We start from the raw sequence: 20,219 nt of genomic DNA, 5'->3' as shown, positions 1-20,219 counted from the left end.
TTGTAACTATCTAATTTCCAATAGTTTCCATAAATACTGTAATATGGAGAGTTTTCTCAGTGATAATGTTGTAAGTAAGATTGGTATTTTTTTTATTTGTTGCATTTTCCCTGCATTCACCATTCCAGATTGAGAAGGTGAGCAGATAAGCTGCTCCCAACCCCATTTCAATACTGCAGTATATGCTGCCAAAGCAACAGTTGAATTGGCTATTAATTAGTTTTTTTCTTGTCATTACAGCAGAGAAAGCAGCCATTTGGCTCATTGAGTTCATGCTGGCTCTCTGTAGAGCAATACAGTCGGTCCCATTTCTCTGCTCTATGTCTGTAGCCCTGCAAGTTTATTTCCCTCAATTGCACATTCAATTTCCTATTGAAATCATAGATCGTCTCCAGGAGCGCCACCCTTGTAGGCAGCAAGTTCCAGGTTAAAAGAGTTTTTCCTCACATCTCTCCTGTGTCTACAGTCTAAAACCTTAAATCTGTATCCCCTAGATCAGCTGATGTCAACAGCTTTTCTTTGTCTACCTTATTTAAACTTGTCATAATCTTGGACACCTCTATCAAATGTCCCCTCAACTATCCCTTGTGTCAAAGGGCTTTGCTTTTAGAATAGCTGCTGAGCTAAGATCTCTAATTCATTTCAAGACCCTTTTTTTGGGTTAGACCTTATTTTAAGAATTTTCTCTATTGCATCTTTCTGCGCCAGCCCTTTTGTATTTTATTTATATCTTGTGTCTTGGAAATTGACCACATAGGCCTCTGTCAGTGCTGCTCTTCATCTGAGTGCTGGAGGGTCAGTATGAACGACCTGGCGTGATAGAGTAATTTGCACCAATGATTGATTTGTCTTTTCTCCATATGCTCCATTCTTTACTTTCTTTTTTCCTCCCTCTCCCCCCGCCCCCCCCACACTGGAGAACTGCCTATTTCCAACTGGCACGCACTCTATTTAAGTTGGCTAAACATTAAAATCAACTTATCATTGACAAATGAGCATTTAATAAATTATGCAGTAACCGAAATGTGACTGAAACATACCGATATAACATTTTACTTTCTTAACTATTCCTGCAGCATCTGATCACATTGAAAGATCTGCTGGCGCACCAACGAAAAGATTCTGAAGGAAAGATCAAACAACTGCAATCAGAACTAGAGATTGTTGCAGCTGATAAGGCATTAAAGATGCAAGAGCTGGAAGCTCAGAGAGACAAGCTGACCCAGAGTGCTTTTGCACTTAACGAGTTGCACATGAGCAAGCAGCAACTGGAAATGAAGGTCAAAGATCTAACAGAGAAGCTAAACAAATCAAATGTGAGCAACTCAGACATGAAGGCTGAAAATATAAATCTGTTGAGGAAGCTACAGAACGCAGAATCTCAACTGTCGGTAGCTAAGGTGGAGTTAACACAAGCTGTTCAGCAAGCACCAAGCAATCATTCTCAAGAAGAATTACTCCAAGATAAAGAAAGAGAAACTTTGGAGCTAAAGAAACAGATTTCCGAAACTAGAAGTCTTAGTGATGAATTACAAACTAAACTTTATGATCTCAAAATCCAAAATAAAAAACTTGATGCAGAAAAGAGCGAAGTTAACATAGCTTTAAATGAAGTTAAAGAACAACTTAAGGAAGCTGTGACCAGTAAAAATGAGATTTCCAAGGAGCATGCCAATTTACTGGAGGCATTGCGGATGGAGAAAGCCCAGCTAGAGACTGAATTGAACCAGGCTGAGAAACGGGTGAATGAAGAGGCGAGAAAATATGAGCACACCATCAAGGAGCTAACAAAGGCTCGAAATTTGGATGCTACAGCTTTGCAGAAAGAGCATAACCGTTTGATCAAGCTGAATCAGGAGAAGGAATTTGAGATTGAAGAACTTAAACGTAATGTGCAACAGTTGGAAACTGACCACGAGACGACCAGTGAAATGCTGAGGTCTAGTTCAGAACAATTGACGGATCTTTTGAATGAAAAGAAGGTATTTGTTGAAACACTGAAGAAAAGAAGTTCAGAATTACAGCAAGAAATTGAAAAGAATGCAAAAGTCTTCAGAGAATGTGAATCTTTGAAGCAAAATCTTGAAGAGAAAGACCGGCAATTAAGTACAATGAAAGAAGAAAATAATCACCTCAAGGAAGAAATAGATCGCTTCAGGGACCAACAAAGCAGGCCTCAGCCTATTGCTGAGCCCAAAACCCTTGATATAATAATAGAGCTTGAGACAGAGATAACTGAGCTGAACAACAAAAAGAGCAGTCTTGAAGAGGAAATAAGGCTTCACAAAAAGACAGTTGAAGAGCAAAAACAAAATGTTTTGCAGCTTCAACGTTCCATACAGGCACAAGGGAAAGAAGGGGATGAAGCAAAAACCCAGTGTCAAGAAATTACTTCAACTTATGAAAAATTGATTTCGGAGAAAGATAAAGAAATCCGCAGCCTTCAGGAATCCATTCATCAAATGAAAATTCAGTTTCAGAGAGAACTCCACGTCACTCCTGCAGATGCTCCAGTCATTCTCCAAGAGCCTAAAGTACTAACAGTGAATGGAGAAAATGGAAATGAAAAGCATGATTTGTCCAAAGTGGAGATTGACAGATTGGTTAATGGTTTAAAAGAAAAAGAAATGGAGATAAAGGTATTAAATGAAAAGAATTTGTCTCTGAATAAGCAGTTAGATCAGTTAACCATTTTTAAAGATGAAGTGGGTAGACTAACTCAGATCATTCAACAGAAAAACTTAGAGATCCAAGCACTTCATATGAGGATGACATCTGGCTCGTATATGCAGGTTGGTGCAGATGTGGCCTACTTGCAGCAACAATTGCAGGCTTATGGCATGGAGAGAGAGCAAATGCTAGCAGTATTAAATGAAAAGACGAGGGAGAACAGCCAACTAAAAACCGAATATCATAGAATGATGGACATTGTAGCTGCAAAGGAAGCTGCTCTTTTGAAGCTGCAAGAAGAAAATCTGAAAATGGCCAATAAGTACGAGAATGAAAGTCAAGACATGGTACGGGAAACTATCCAAAATTTGTCTAGGATTATCCGTGAGAAGGACATGGAAATAGATGCCCTTACCCAGAAGTGCCAAACTCTAGTCACAGTCCTGCAGACATCTGGAATGGGATCTGGTGGCGAGTCAGGCTTGGTGAGCAGTAATCAGTTTGAAGAGCTTTTGCAAGAACGTGACAAACTAAAACAACAAGTAAAGAAGATGGAGGAATGGAAGCAACAGGTGATTACCACTGTTCAGAACATGCAGCATGAATCTGCTCAGCTTCAGGATGAGCTCCTTAAGCTTCAGGGCCGATTGTCTACCGATGGTGACTGCAACTCTAGGCTTCAGATAGACTACAACCATCTAATTCATAGTTATGAGCAAAAAGAGAAGAGGTTGCAAACCCTAAGTCTAGAACTAGCAGAGGTCCAGCAAAGCATTGGGCAGCTTAGCAGTACCAAAAACCTTATACTTGACAAGTTGGATGGAGTACCCCAAGAACCACAAGTGATTGCAACAACCACAGGAGTGTTGCACGTACCAGTTTCTTCCATTGGATTCTCATCAGAAGAATATTTGGCCCAAATTAAAAAACTGCAACAAGAGATAGAACGTTTGAATAAAATATTGGAGGAAAAAGAGGCCACGATAGTGGAACTTCAAAATAGCACTAAATTATCCAGTACTCCGGCAGTGGAAGCTGGAATGGGCAGGAAGGAACAAGAGGATGCTGCTGTACAGATTAAGCAAATGAGGGAAAGAAATGATGAACTACAAAGATCGTTCAGGGAAAAAGATCTGCTCATCAAATCAAAAAGTGACCAGTTGTCATCAGTGACAGAAAGCTTGAGGAATAGGGACAGTGAAAGTGAAGTTTTGAAGCAGGCCGTGACTAATCTGAAAGAAAGGATTTCACTTTTGGAAATAGATATTCGTAAAGTCCAAGAGGACAATGACCAAATTGTAGCAAAGTCGAGAGAAAAGGAAACTGAATTTCGAGCCCTGCAGGAGACTAATATGCAGTTCTCTATGATGTTGAGAGAAAGGGAGTTTGAAAAAAACTCCATGAGAGAAAAGGCTTCTGCATTAGAAAAACTGCTAAAGGAGAAAGAAGAGGCAAGTTCAAAACTTTAACGAATAGTCGTTTGGTAATACAGAATTTGAATATTGCTGAAAATAGAGACATTTTGTTGAAGCTTTTCGTCTTGCACTCATCAGGACAATTGACAAGAATGTAAGGGCAAGAACAAATTTATACTGTATGAGAAGAGAGTGCTGATTGGTTGGCAAGTGGACTCTGGTAGAGGCGTTGCCATGGAGAATGCACCAGTTTATGGTGACTGACAGTTAACGGCCAAGCTTTGTTTGAAATTTAAACCAAGCAGCTTGGCTCTGATTGGTCATAATTTCTCTATAGCAACACCTCTACCAATCAGAGACTACTTGCCAACCAATCAGTGCTCTCCTCTCATACAGAATAAATTAGTTTTTTCCCCTTACATTGGTATTCTTGCGATTTGTCCTGATGAGTGCAAAATGAAAAACGTCGACAAAATGTTTCTATTTTCAGCAGTACTTTAATGAATGTTTGCAATGTATATTGAGCAGATTTAAGAATTAATTTGCAACATGAGTACAAATATATTAAAACATTTCTGTGATTGTTAGCTGATTCTAGTTTTGGTAAGAATTGATAGCACAAGATAATTGTAACAATTACGTGGTTAAATAACGTGGTTTGTATCATAAGAACTACATAAGATCATAAGAACTAGGAGCAGGAGTCGGCTGTCCGGCCCCTCGAGCCTGCTCCGCCATTTAATAAGATCATGGCTAATCTTTTCGTGGACTCAGATCCACTTACCCGCGCTCTCACCGTATCCCTTAATTCCTTTATTGTTCAAAAAGATATCTACCTTAGCTTTAAAAACGTTTACTGAAGAAGCGTCAACTACTTCACTGGGCAAGGAATTTCATAGATTAACAACCCTCTGGGTGAAGAAGTTCCTTCTTAATTCAGTCCTAAATCTGCCCCCTCTAATCTTGAGGCTATGCCCTCTTGTCCTAGCTTCACCTGCCAGTGGAAACATCCTCTCTACTTGTATCTTATCTATTCCCTTCATAATTTTATATGTTTCCATAAGATCCCCCCTCATTCTTCTGAGTTCCAATGAATATAATCCCAATCTACTCAGTCTCTCCTCATAAGCCAACCCCCTCAACTCCAGAATCAACCTAGTGAACCTCCTCTGCACCCTCTCCAGTGCCAGTATATCCTTTCTCAAGTAAGGAGACCAAAACTGCACACAGTACTCCAGGTGCGGCCTCACCAGTACCTTATACAGCTGCAACATAACCTCTCTGCTTTTAAACTCAATCCCTTTAGCAATGAAGGACAAAATTCCATTTGCCTTCCTAATTACTTGCTGTACCTGCAGACCAACCTTCTGCGATTCATGCACAAGGACACCCAGATCCCTCTGCATAGCAGCATGCTGCAACTTTTTACCATTCAAGTAATAATCCTTTTTACTGTTACTCCTACCGAAATGAATGACTTCACATTTATTAACATTGTATTCCATCTGCCAGACCTTTGCCCACTCACTCAATGTATCTATGTTCCTCTGCAAAGTTTCACAGTCATCTGCACACTTTGCTCTGCCACTCATCTTAGTGTCATCTGCAAACTTTGACACCCGACACGTGGTCCCCAACTCCAAATCATCTATATAAATTGTAAATAATTGCGGTCCCAACACCGATCCCTGAGGCACACCACTAGTGACTGATTGCCAACCAGAATAGCACTCACTTATCCCCACTCTCTGTTTCCTGTTAGTCAACCAATCCTCTATCCATGCTAATACTTTACCCCTAACGCCATGCATCCTTATCTTATGCAGCAGCCTCTTGTGCGGCACCTTGTCGAAGGCCTTTTGGAAATCCAGGTACACCACATCCACTGGGTCCCCACTGTCCACCTTGCTCGTAATGTCATCATAGAATTCCAAAAGATTTGTCAAGCATGACCTGCCCTTCATGAACCCATGCTGCGTCTGCCCAATGGGCAATTTCTATCGAGATGCCCTGCTATTTCTTCCTTGAAAATAGACTCAAGCATCTTCCCCACTACAGAGGTTAAGCTAACCGGTCTATAATTCCCCATCTTTTGTCTACCTCCCTTTTTAAACAGTGGCGTCACATCTGCTGTTTTCCAATCTGCTGGGACTACCCCAGAGTCCAGTGAATTTTGGAAAATTGCCGCCAGTGCACCTGCTATTTCTCCCGCCATCTCTTTTAGTACCCTGGGATGCATTCCATCAGGGCCAGGAGACTTATCAATCCTTAGCTCCATTAGCTTGCCCAACACTACCTCTTCCGTAATAATGATTGTTTCCAGGTCCTCACCTACGTTCGTCTCTTTGTCAATTACTGGCATGTTATTAATGTCCTCCACTGTGAAGACCGATACAAAATACCTGTTCAATGCCTCGGCCATTTCATCATATCCCATAACTAAATTCCCCTTCTCATCCTCTAAAGGACCAATGTTTACTTTAGAAGGGTCACTGACCCGAAACGTTAACTCTGCTTCTCTTTCCACAGATGCTGCCAGACCTGCTGAGTGATTCCAGCATTTCTTGTTTTTGTTTACTTTAGCCACTCTTTTTCGTTTTATATATTTATAGAAACTTTTGCTATCTATCTTTATATTCTGTGCTAGTTTTTTCTCATGTTCTATCTTACTTTTCTTTATAGCTCTTTTTGTGGCTTTCTGTTGACCTTTAAAGTTTTCCCAATCTATTAGTTTCATGCTGTTTTGGCCACTTTGTATGCCTTCTCTTTCAATTTGATAGCCTCCCTTATTTCTTTAGACACCCATGGCAGATTACCCCTTTTCTTCCAGTCCTTCCTTTTCACTGGAATATACTTTTCCTGAGCACTTTGAAAAATTGCTTTGAAAGTCCTCCACTGCTCGTCAACTGTCCCACCATAAAATCTTTGTTTCCAGTCTACTTTAGCCAATTCCTCCCTCATTCAATTGTAGTCCCCCTTGTTCAAGCGCAGGACCCTGGTATTGGATTTTATCTTCACACACTCCATCTGTATTCTAAATTCAACCATACTGTGATCACTCCTTCCAAGAGGATCCCTAACTATGAGGTCATTAATTATTCCTGTCTCATTACACAGGACTAGATCTAGGATAGCTTGCTCCCTCCATTACATACTGTTCAAGAAAACTATCACGGATACACTCAACGAACTCCTCCTCAAGGCTACCCTGACTGAGCTGGTTCGACCAATCTGCATGTAGATTAAAATCCCCCATGATAATTGCTGTACCATTTTTACAGGCATTAGTTATTTCTTTGTTTATTGCCCGCCCCAATGTGATATTATTTGGTGGCCTATAAGACTGCGCCTATCAATGACTTTTTCTTCTTAGAGTTTCTAATTTCCACCCAAATGGATTCAACCTCATTCTCCATAGAACCTATATCATCTCTCAGCACCGCCCTGATGTCGTCCTTGAATATCAGAGCTACACCACCTCCCTTACCTTCCTGTCTGTCCTTCCGAATAGTCTTGTACCCCTGGATATTTAACTCCCAGTCGTGACCAATCTGTAACCATGTCTCCGTAATGGCTACCAAATCATATTCATTCGCGATGATTTGTGCCGTTAACTCATCAACCTTGTTACGAATACTACGAGCATTCAGGTAAAGTGCCTTAATGCTAGCTTTCTTACCCTCATGATTTCCAACATCTCTAATAATAACTCCTGAGTTATCCTTCCTTTCTGCTTCTTTCATCGTCTGCCTTGAACTTAAACCCTCCTGCACACGTTAACCTGCTGCTTGCCTTTTTATTTACCATCATACTCACTGTCGTTTTCCCTTTCCCTTCCCCCCGACTCACTAGTTTAAAGTCCTAGAGACCACCCTATTTATCCGTTTCGCTAGAATACTGGTTCCAGATCGGTTCAGGTGGAGACTGTCCCATCGGTACAGATCCCCCTGGTTCCAAAACTGATGCTAATGCCCCATGAAATGGAACCCCTCTTTCCCACACCACTCCCTTAGCCACGTGTTTACTTCCCTAATATTCTTATCCCTAAGCCAATTTGCATGTGGCTCGGGCAGTAATCCGGAGATTATGACCCTCGAGGACCTGTTCCTTAATTTCGTTCCTAGTGCTTTATAATCCCCAAACAGGTCCTCCATCCTAGCCTTGCCTATGTTGTTAGTCCCAATGTGGACCACAACAACTGGATCCTCCCCCTCCCGCTCCAATATCCTTTCAAGCCGGTCAGAGATGTCCTGCACCGGCAGCAACGCACCATGCGGGACTCCCGATCCGGCTTGCAAAGGATACTATCTATCCCCCTAATTATAGAATCCCCTATAACTACCACTTGCCTTTTTGCTCCCCCCTCTTGAATGGCCTTCTGCACCATGGTGCCATGGTCAGTTGGCTCATCCTCCCCGCAGCCCTTTTCCTCATCCACACAGGGAGCAAGTATCTCGTACCTGTATATTTTCAGCAAAACAAATGCACCCGACACATCAATTATAAATGGATGAGCCATCAGACATAGACTTAATAATTATCTGGGTAACTTCATATTCAGCTTTCCTTGTTTGGCTAGACTTTTGGGTCCTTAAATTCTTATCAATGTTAATGATTGATTTTTTGCATTAGAAGTATCAATTATTTCCATCCAGTCTTCAGGTTGGGGGGGGAGGGAACACTTGAGAACTGTGTGGAAATCGTTAAACTTTTGACATCCTTTGACCCAATATATAAAAGATTGCTTTCTTATTGCATTATACCTACTTGACTTAGATCACCCAATTCATGAAAGAGAGGGAATCTCTCCTTCATGTTAGATATCTCTCTAATGACTTGTGTAACCTCAGTCCAGTTACTCTTCAGTTTCTAGCAATCCCAAGCGATATGCAAAAGGACTACTTTATGCACTTTACACCTTCAATGTTAATTTAATCCATAGGCCCCTGGAGAAGACAGCAAACTGGGCTTGTATGAGATTTTGTAAAGCTTCTGAACTGTACTAGGCTAAGACTCTGTTTCTGTGCCAATGCTGGTTCAGATAGCCTTACCTGAGACAGCATCATGCCTAAATCTGCAAATACTGTTCCTAGACCAAATTAACTGTGTCTTCTGTCCGTTGTGTCTCATGTATAAATATATAGTCTGCCCCAGCGGATCATGTTCCTTGTTTCTTAAATTCAGGTAACCTTTGAAGCATAACAAGAGTCTAGAATATTTGTTGTTGAAAATATTCATTTTTATAGAACAAAATGTCATATTTCTTACCCATTCGAAAAAATTGCCAATTTTATCGCTTGGATGCCATTCCTAGAGTCGTTTCTGCTTCCCTGCGAGGTGCTCCAGTGATGGTAACTAAAGGGATTGTCCACATGTGTCCTAGCGTGGCTCTATTTCACATTGGTCTGAAAGTTGACCCAGCAACCATGTTACTATGTGAAAAATCTATATTTCCATTCAGTAGAGTGATTTCCCTAGATTAGACATTTCCAGATTGGCTCCCCACTGTTTACAGTGAAGCTGCGCTGGGATGCTTCCTGTGATTGAAGCCCCAAAAGATCGAATGTTGGGGGAAAAAAACCCTTTGTTGCAATGGACTTAAAATCCCCATGTCAGCAATAACATTGACTTTTTAAAAAGTCGAAGTTATTCAAGGGAAAAAAATAATTTTCTGTAAAAGAAAATGGGGAATACAGTACTGCCAACTACTCCCCCTACTCAATGTTGCCTTCCTGTTTAAATTGTACAGTTATACACTGAAAGAACAATTCTAAATGTGAAAATTTGCTAATGTATAAAAAATAAGATACAACTCTAGACACTGCAAAATGACATAAATTACCAAATTTGAAAAAGCAAGCTAAAGCATTACAATATTGATTTGGTTAGTTAAATGTTTTTTTAAAGAGATATGTTGACTTTTGTCTTGTTGGACTCGAGCTTCATTATAGAATTGATCGGTTCTATTTCATAATTTGAAGGGGAAAACTGGTGAGTTAAATCAGCTGCTTAATGAAGTGAAATCAATGCAGGAGCAAGCAGGGATGTTTCAGCATGAGAGAGACCAAGTAATGCTGGCCCTCAAACAGAAACAGATGGAAAACACTGCATTAGTGAATGAGGTAAGATATTGTTGAAATGTGATTAACTTTAAGCATTGTAGATGTAGCAAAGCATGTTGAGCACAGCTGAAAGGAATGTAACAATTGCAACTCAGGAACTTGAATTTAAATCCTGTCCAGATGGGTGAAAGGATGTTAAATTAAACTGGTTTTGAGCTGTATCAATCTAGCTCCAAATAAACACCAGTCTGCAGTGCTAAATTAACTTTGTGTTTTGGAGTAATCTACCAGACGTGCTGACAGACTATAAAGCTACACAGAATTAGCAATGTCTCATTCAGGCACAAGCTGTGCAGCATTGACATGAGCATGCTTGGTGCTTGTGTTCCTTTCACCTTTGTGAGCATTTCCCTCACCAGGAGCCATATTTTTGAACTGTCCACATTCCAAATCTACAAAGAAGCACAAACTCTTCATAATTGAGAGAGATTTATCTAGTACAACAGAACATCATAGTCAGTCATGGAAGTAACCTGTTGAAAGAGCTCTAGTCAAGGTGGACTTGTATGGCTGGGGAGAAGAAGGTGGCACTCTTGTTGAGCCAGTTAGTTTTTTTTCAGTTTAGTTGTAAGCCCGCTAAGGAAGCTGTGTTGTCACATTCTGCTTGTAACTAAATGCCTTCTGGCCAAGAGCCCTGACGTTGTCCTGGGCCCCTAGTGACGTTGAGCATCTTGGTCATTAGAATTTCTGCTGACACAAAACTTCTAACAGAACACGTATGGAAGCTGACTGTGTATTGTCAGATGTCGTCACCATAGTGTGACTTGGTGAAGGAAGAAGAGTCCAAGAATAGGTCCTTCAGGGACTTCCAAAGTAATGCTGTGAGGTTGGGAAGAGAAGCCATTGCTAAAGATGATCTTGCTACGATTGGATAGGTAAGAGTAGAACAAAGCAAAGGGCAGTCCCACTGAATTGGATAGTGGAGGAGGTGTTGGAGCAAAATCATATAGTCGACCGTGTCAAAGGCTGTGAGGGAATGAGTCGGATAATGCTCCACAGTGACAGTTACTGAGAATTTTATTAATGCCTTTAGTTTAGGCTGTTTTGATAACATGGGAGAAATGGACATGGATATTGAAGTGAAAACATTTTTCAAGCATTTTAGAGATGCAAGGGAGGTTGGAGATAGGACAGTGTTTGCAAGGCTAAGTGTTTTAAGCAGAGAGTTGATGGTTTTGGAAAGGAAGGGAGCAGTGCCTGAGCAGAGGGAGCACATTACAGTGGGAAATGAGAAAGAAAATTGGGTGTTCAACAATTTTGCCAAGTCAAGGAAGTAGGAGATGGGTCTTGGAAATTAAATAAGCTCTAGAAAAGGGGTTGATAGGATTGGAAGGAAGATGAGGTACCAAGATGGGAATTTAGGACTAGACTGGACGCGTATGGGGAAGCTTTGGCTTACTGGGAAAGAGGAAGGGTAATGGTAGATTGGATTGGATTGGATTATCTCTGTCTGGTGACAATGAAATCTATGAGCTCCTGAGACTTGCTAGAGGTTAGGGTGAAAGGAGCAAGGCAGAGAGCTTTAAAGAGGCAGTGGCAGTGGAGAAAAGAAGCCATTGGTTATCTTTAAGTTAATTAAGATGACCCAGTGATGTAAGGAGGTGCCACGTGTTCTTTATTATCATTATGCAAAAATAGGTTGTACTAATTAAGATAAGTGAATCTGATCATAACTGTTCCATATGTCCATTTGCCATGAAATAAAATAGTTTAAGGACATGTACTAAACCTTGCTCAGTCCATCTTTAGAGATATTGAAGAAATGCATGTGCGAAAGACATAAATACTTGGTTCAGATCATGAGGCGGTGAAAATGTAACCCAAGGTGTAATATCGCACAAATCATTATTAGACAGTAAGTCAACATGCATCAAAAGTAAGGTGCACAGATTGATTACAGCCATGTCTGATGCTACTGACCTTGAGATGATATCCACTGCAGGCTTGAAAATATAGCACTGGCCATGGGAATGAGCATTAAGTTAGTCATTTTTTTGTGTTTTCTGTTGTGGTTTTCTCTGATGTTTTAAGCATAGCTAAAGTGTGGGAAATTTCCTTTAGAGAGACAAAAAAACTATTATGCCAGTGGTGCATTCAAGGCAGCGTATAAATAAAGCTAACTGCATATCCAGTGCACTTATAAAGCTTATTCACTAGCAGGTGGTTCAGATTTAGTTAGCCACCACATTGGCAGAAGTCCCTATTAGAGATAACACATTCACTTGGCAAGCTGCAAAGCCTACTTTGATAGTCTGCTAATAGTATTCTCAGTGTTCAGTTTTTTCTGAAAGTAAGTCAATGTTGGGGTCTTTCTGCACCTCCTTATAGCTTTTGGGGTTTCTTTGAGGGCAACATTTGTTAGTGATACAAAAATTGAAAAGTTTCTGTTTCAGCTATTGGTCTAATAAATAGATGCATGGCAGGGCAGCTTCACCCATGGAGTGCGCATCCTGCTCCATGTAGGAACTCCAGGATTCCTCTTGTCTCCTGGACAACCACATGTGCAGGAAATGTCGTCAGCTGCAGCAGCTCGAGCTCTGGGTTTCAGAGTAACTGGTGTCACTGTGGTGCATTCACAAGGCTGAGAGTTTCGTGGATAGGACATTATAGATGCGATCACCCCGCAGCTTAAGGGTTTGCAGCAGAGAGAGAATGGGTGACCGCTAGGCAGTCAAGAAGGACCAGGCAGGTAGTACAGGATTCATTTGAGTGCATCTCATTCACCAGCAAGCAAATATTCTGTTCAACTGTACAGGGGGACCAGAGGAAGATTGGAAAAGCAATAGTGATAGGGATTCTATAGTTAAAGCAACAGTCAGGGCATTTCAGCAGCTGCAGACGTGAATCCAGGATGCCTCCCTGGTGCTGAGCTCAAGGATGTCACAGAGCGGCTGCAGATCACTCTCGGGAGAGTCAACAGCCAGCAGTCATGGTCCATATTGGTAGAAAGAGGGATGAGGTCCTGCAGGCATAGTTTAGGGAGCTAGGAAAGAAACTAGCAAGCAGGACCTCAAAGGTAGTAATTTCCGGATTACTCCCAGTATCACATGCAAGTGCTTACAGAAGTAAGATAGAGCAGATGAATGCGTGGCTAGAGAGATGGTGCAGGAGGGAGGACTTTAAATTCGTGGGACTTTGGGATTGGTTCTGGGGGAGATGGGAAAAGCATAGGCCAGACACTTTGCACCTGAACAGAGCTGGGACCAATGTCTTTGCGAGGAGATTTTGCGAGTGCTATTGGGGAGGGTTTAAACTAAATTGCCAGGTGTGTGGGTACCAAGAGAGGAAATCCAAGGTGCACGAAGAATTGGGAGACACAGCAGTAGAATAGGAAATAGTGAGGCATTAGGTGGGGTCAGTGTAAGAGTGAATATAATGAGGTCTAAATTAGGTTTACTATGCATATATATGAATGTGCAGAGTGTGGTAAATATGATTGGTGAGCTGCAGGCCCAGATAGCTACGTAGAAATATGATGGCGTGGTGATAACGGAGACCTGGCTCAAAAAAGGGAAGGACTGGATTCTAAATATTCCTGGATATAAGGTGTTCAGCAATATGGGGAAGGAAGGTAGGAGGGGTAGCTGTATTGATTAAGGAGTACATTGCAGTGCTGGAGTTTCAGGATGTCCTAGATGGGTCAAGGACAGAATATATTTGGCTAGAACTAAGAAACAATGGAGGTACCATTACATTGCTGGGTGTATTCTATAGACCACCAACTACTGGGAAGGATATGGAGGAACAAATTTGCAAGGAAATTACAGAGAGGTACAAGAATTATAGAGTAGTTATAATGGGAGACTTTAATTGTCCTAATATAGCCTGGGATAATTGTATAAAGGGAGGAGAGTTTCTAGAGTGTGTTCAGGAGAATTTTCTTTGTTTCCAGTCCAATGAGGCATTGCTGGACCTGGTTCTGGGGAATGAGGTGGGACAGTGGATCAAGTGTCAGTAGGGGAACATTTCGGGGATGGTGACCACAACATTATGAGGTTTAGGTTAGCTATGGAAGAGGACAAGGAGCAATCCAGATTAAAGATAATTAATTGTGGAAGGGTCAACTTCAGTGGAGTGAGAACAGATCTGGTCCAAGTTAATTGGAACCAAAAATTGCCAGGCAAAATTGTAACTGAACAATGGCGGCCTTTAAAGAGGAGATAGTTTGGGTGCAGTCAAGGTACATTCCCACGAGGAGGAAAGGTGGGGCAAAAAAATCCAGAGCTCCCTAGATGGCAAAAGACATAGAGTAAGATGAAGCAGAAAAAGGGTGCATATGACAGATGTCAGGTGGAAAGTACAATTGAGGACCAGGCAGAATCGAGAAGGTTCAGGGGGAAGTGAAAAAACAAATGGGAAGCAAAGAGAGTATGAGAAGAGAATTGTGGCTAAAATAAAATGGAATCTAAAAGAATACTCCAGACATATAAGTAGTAAAAGGAAGAGTGGGGCTGAATAGGGACCTAAAAGGGGAATTACGCATGGAGGCAGAGGGCATGACTGAGGTACTAAATAAGTAGTTTGAATCTGTTTTTACCAAGGAAGAAGTTGATGCCTAAGTCAAGAGGAGGTAGTTGAGACACTAAATGGATTAAACATTGATAAAGGGGAGGTATGAGATAGGCTGGCTGTACTTAAAGTTGATAAGTCACCAGGACCAGATGAGATGCATCCAGGGATACTTAGGGAAGTAAGGGTGAAAATTGCGGAGGCATTGGCTACAATCTTCCAATCCTCCTCAGATACAGGTGTGGTGCCAGAGGACTAGAGAATTGCAAATGTTTCATCCTTATTCAGAAAAGGGTGCAAGGGCAAGCCCAGCAGCTATAGACCAGTCAGTTTAACCTCGGTGGTGGGAAAGCTTTTAGAAATGATAATTTGGGACACTTGGACAAATGTGGATTAGTAAAGGAAAGCCAGCACGAATTTGTTCAGGCAAATGGTGTTTAACTAACTTGCTTTAGTTTTTTGTTGAGGTAACAGAGAGGCGTGATGAGTGTTAACGTGGTTGATCTGGTGTACATGGACTTCCAAAAAGCATTTGATAAAGTGCCACATAACAGGCTTGTCAGCAAAGTTAGAGCCCATGGAAAAAAAGGGACTGTAGCAGCATGGATACGAAATTGGCTGAGTGACAAGAAGCGGAGAGTAGTTGTTAACAGTTGTTTTTCGAACTGGAGGAAGGTAGTGGGGTTCCCTAGGGCTCAGTGTTTTTCTTGATATATATTAATGACTTAGACTTGGGTGTACAGGGCATAATTTCAAAATTTACAGATGCCACTAAACTAGGAAGTATTGTGAACTGTGAGGAGGGTAGTACTTAACTTCAAGAGGACATACAGACTGGTGGAATGAACAGACAAGTGGCAGATGAATTTTAATGCAGAACAGTGTGAAGTGATTCTGGTAGGAAGAATGAGGAGAGGCAATATAAATTTAAAGGGTACAATTCTAAATGGAGTGCAAGAGCGGAGAGACCTGGGGGTATATGTGCACAAATCATTGAAGGTTACAGGGCAGCTTGAGAAAGCAGTTAATAAAGCATGCAGGATCCTCGGCTTTATAAATGGGGCTTAGAGTACAAGACCAAGGAAGTTTTGATAAACCTGTATAAAACGCTGCTTTGGCCTCAACTGGAGTATTGTGTCCAGTTCTGGGCACCACACTTTTGGAAAGATGTTAAGGCATTTAGAGAGGGTGCAGAAAAGATTTGTGAGAATGGTTCCAGGGATGAGGAACTTCAGTTACACTGATAGGTTGGGGAAGCTGGGGCGGTTCTCCTTGGAAAAAAGTAGGTCGAGAGGAGATTTGATAGAAGTGTTCAAAATCATGAGGGGTCTGAACAGAGTAGATAGGGAGAAACTGTTCCATTGTTGCAAGGATCCAGAACCAGAGGACAGCGATTTTAAGGTGATTGGCAAAAGAAGCAACAGAGACATGAGGATAAACCTTTTTATGCAGCGAGTGGTTAGAATATGGAATGCACTGCCTACGTGTCGGAGGCAGATTTAATTGAGGCATTCAAAAGGGAACTGGATAATTATCTGAAGAAAACAATTTTGCAGGGCCATAGGGAAAAGCGGGGGAGTGGGACTAAATGAGTTGCTCTTGTAGAGAGCTGGCACAGACATGACAGGCTGAATGGCTGCTTCTTGTGTTGTAACCATTCTATAATTCTATGATCAGCATCGGGAACTCTCAAGCACAGCAGATTGCTGAATAAGGCCCCCGAGAACTTATGTATCCCATATATTTAAAAGTTTCGCCTGTACGTATTCCTAAGCAATTTGGATTTCTAGAAGTGTTTGAGAGTACAGCGGTTCAGGCTAATGCCCTGGGGACACGAGTTGAAATCCCACCACAGCAGCTGATGGACTTTAAATTTAATTCATTAATAAAAGTGTGGAATTGAAAGTTAGTCTCAGTAATGGTGCCATGAAACCATCATCGATTGTCATAAAATTCCATCTGGTTCACTAATGTCCTTTTAAGGAAGGAAATTTACCATCCTTCCCTGGTCTGGCCTACATGTGATTCCAGACCCACGGCAATGTGGTTGACTCTTAACTGCCCTCTGAAATGGCCTAGCAAGCCACTTGGTTGTCAATGGTAATTAGGGATGGACAACAAATGCTGGCCTTGCCCGTGATGCCCACATCCCATGAAAGAATAAAAAAAATTGAGTCGATTGTTTGGCTTTGGTTCTCCATATGCTGTTTTTCCTCATTTATATTTAGAGCCTGTCACAGCACTCCATGACTTAAATAATGTTAGGCTTAGTAGGGGGCAGGCTGAAAATGATTGCATCTTGATAAAATTGTGCACCATGCAGCTGACAGCTGTGGAAAAAATAACAAAAATCATTAGTTAACTCAACTTGAGGCCAATGGGAGTGAGAGGTAATACCTAACAAAAAACAGCACGGTTTATTACTTGTAAGGACTTTTTTGTGCCGTAGGCCTGAGAAATTGAGCATAAAACAGAATCCAAAGTTGTGCATTGCTCTGTAACTGAAAATGTTTCAGGGAATCTTAGTTAGTTTAGTGGATTTGGTGAAGAAAGACAGATTGCTAGACTCAATAATCTTGGGTTCTCGCTAACTTCAGGACAATGGAGATTGACTACTTAAGTTTGGTGAGTGCAGACAAAAGGCTGGAGAGGAGAACTGCATGCTTGGTATCACCTGCACTTTTGTTGGAATTTATTAGGTCTCGCTTCCACCTAGTCCTGACATTCTATTGTGTTCTCCTCATTGACGATCTGTCCCTGATTTCCGTGTGGCTTATTATCTTGGAAAAAGGAATAATTAGCAATCCTACCAAACACATGATGTGATGGTAACACCTGTTATTTCAGCTGCAACACATGCGCGATAAGGAGCAACGTTTGAACCAGGATTTGCAGCGATTGCGACAACACTTAATTGAGATGGAAGAGTCATACACCAAAGAGGCCTTAGCAGCTGAGGACCGAGAGACTGAGCTGAGGAAGAAAGCCACTTTCCTGGGGGAGAAGTTGGCATCATCATCATGTGCTGTGGAAAACGCCAGGTAGAAGTAATGCTTTTTTACTAAATAATCTAAACTAGTAATTAGTAAAGATGCTCAATTGTTTAACAAATCCTCTATATGGGCTATGATTTGCTTCACAGTCAATCACTGTCACAGAGACATGGTTGAGGGAGGGACAGGACTGGCAGGTCAATATTCCCTGCTATAGAATCTTCAGGCGCGACAGGAGAGGGGATGAAAGAGGAGGTGGCATTGCACTGTTGATCAAAGAGTCAATTACTGCAGTAAGGAAAGATGACATCTTAGAAGGTTCCTCAAATGAGGCCATTTGGGTAGAACTTAAAAACAAAAAGGAGGCAGTCACTTGGCTGGGTGTGTACTACAGGGCCTCCAAACAGTCAGGAAGCAATAGAGGAGCAGATATGTAGGCAAATCTCTGAGAGGTGTAAAAGTAATAGGGTAATAATAGTAGGGGATTTCAACCTCCCCAATATTAACTGGGATGGTCTTAGTGCAAAAGGCTTAAAAGGGGCGGAATTCTTAAAATGCATACAGGAGAGCTTTTTGAGCCAGTATGTAGAAAGTCCTACAAAAGAAGGTGCAGTACTGGACCTAATCCTAGGGACTGAAGCCGGACAGGTGGTAGAAGTGTCAGTGGGGGAGCATTTTGGGGTAGTGATCATAACTCTGTAAGATTTAAGGTAGTTATGGAATAGGACAAAGATGGACCAGAAATAAAGGTACTGAATTGGGGGAAGGCTGATTTCAATATGATAAAACAGAATCTGGCCAAAGTGGACTGGGAGCTGCTACTTGTAGGAAAGTCTACATCATGTCAGTGGGAGTCATTCAAAGAGGAAATTGTGAGAGTTCAGAGCCAACATGTACCTGCTAAGGTGAAGGGTAGGACTAACAGGCCCAGGGAACCCTGGATGTCGAGGGATATAGAGGATTGGATCAGGAAAAAAAAGGTTTACGGCAGATCCCAAGCACTGAAAACAGCGGAGGCACTAGAGGAGTATAGAAAGTGTAGGGTGGAACTTAAAGTAATTAGGAGAGCGAAGGGAGGATAAGAAAAAACACTGGCGGGCAAGATAAAGGAAAATCCCAAGGTGTTTTATAAGTATACTAAGGGTAAGAGGATAACCAGGGAAAGAGTAGGGCCCATTAGAGACCAACGTGGCAATCTTTGTGTGGAGCTGGAGGACATGGGTGAGGTTTTAAATGATTACTTTTCATCAGTGTTCACTATGGAGAAGGACGATATAGGTGTGGAGATCAGGGAGGGTGATTGTGATATACTTGAACATATTAGCATTGAAAGGGAGGAAATATTAGCTGTTTTAGCAGGCTTAAAAGTGGATAAATCCCCTTGCCCAGATGAGATGTATCCCAGGCTGTTATATGAGGCAAGGGAGGAGAATAGGGGCTTTGACACAAATTTTCAAATCCTCTCTGGCCACAGGAGAGGTACCAGAGGACTGGAGAACAGCGAATGTGGTACCATTATTCAAGAAGGGTAATAGGGATAAACCAGGTAATTACAGGCCAGTGAGTCTAACATCAGTGGTTGGGAAAATATTGGAAAAAATTCTGAGGGACAGAATTAATCTCCACTTGGAGAGGCAGGGATTTAAGGATAGTCAGCATGGCTTTGCCAGGGGAGATCGTGTCTAACTAACTTGATTGAATTTTTCGAGGAGGTGAATAGATGTGTAGATGAGGGTAAAGCAGTAGATGTAGTATACATGGATTTCAGTAAGGCTTTTGATGAGGTCTGGCATGGGAGATTGGGTAAGAAGGTAAGAGTCCATGGGATCCAGGGCAATTTGGCAAATTGGATCCAAAATTGGCTTAGTGGCAGGAGGCAGAGGATAATGGTCGAGGGCTGTTTTTGCGATTGGAAGCCTGTGACCAGTGGTGTACCACAGGGATCGGTGCTGGGACCCTTGCTGTTTGTAGTGTACATTAATGATTTAGACATGAATATAGGTGGTTGGAACCTGAAATGCACTGCCTGAAGAGGTGGTAGAGGCAGGAACCCTCTCAACATTTACAAAGTATTTAGATGAGCACTTGAAACGCCATAGCATACAAGGCTATGGACCAAGTGCAGGAATATGGGATTAGAATAGTTGGGTGCTGGAATAACCGGCACAGACACGATGGGCCGAAGGGCCTGTTTCTGTGCTGTATAACTCTGACTAATCTCAGTTATAGCATCCTGTGAAAGCACTGATTGGGCTGACTAAATACTTCTGCAGAGGTAGAGAGGATATATCTGAGGGCCAGTCAGTCTGGCATTTTGAGCAACTGTTCAGTATTTGCTTGAGAAAGGAAAGGATAATTAATGTAACAACTTAATAAAATAGATGAATGATGTTGAGCCACACAGGATTCCAGGTTCAGTTCTTTCTGTGCACTACATGAACTGATCTTTGTCAGCGCTCTAGTGAGCCACCACATTTGGCTCAATGAACCCAAGCTCGGAAGAGGGGAAA

General features: G+C 41.8%; 1 protein-coding gene across 4 annotated transcripts in view; it reads left to right on the top strand.

The window, feature by feature from the left end:
- The window catches only part of trip11 (thyroid hormone receptor interactor 11), a 143,559-nt gene that overhangs the window by 54,090 nt on the left and 69,250 nt on the right, over positions 1-20,219 (top strand). For 3 of the 4 annotated variants that reach the window (XM_068038692.1, XM_068038691.1, XM_068038693.1), the window contains exons 11-13: positions 1,077-4,121; positions 10,067-10,207; positions 17,564-17,757. In XM_068038692.1, coding sequence (XP_067894793.1) covers positions 1,077-4,121; positions 10,067-10,207; positions 17,564-17,757 — 3,380 coding nt within the window. Of the gene's footprint in view, positions 1-1,076; positions 4,122-10,066; positions 10,208-17,563; positions 17,764-20,219 lie in introns of all 4 variants that reach the window. The other variant, XM_068038694.1, reaches the window with a different exon arrangement.

The sequence above is a fragment of the Heterodontus francisci genome, chromosome 9, assembly GCF_036365525.1.
Source record: "Heterodontus francisci isolate sHetFra1 chromosome 9, sHetFra1.hap1, whole genome shotgun sequence".
Taxonomy (NCBI): Eukaryota; Metazoa; Chordata; class Chondrichthyes; order Heterodontiformes; family Heterodontidae; genus Heterodontus; species Heterodontus francisci.
This window is presented reverse-complemented; position numbering and strand designations above follow the sequence as displayed.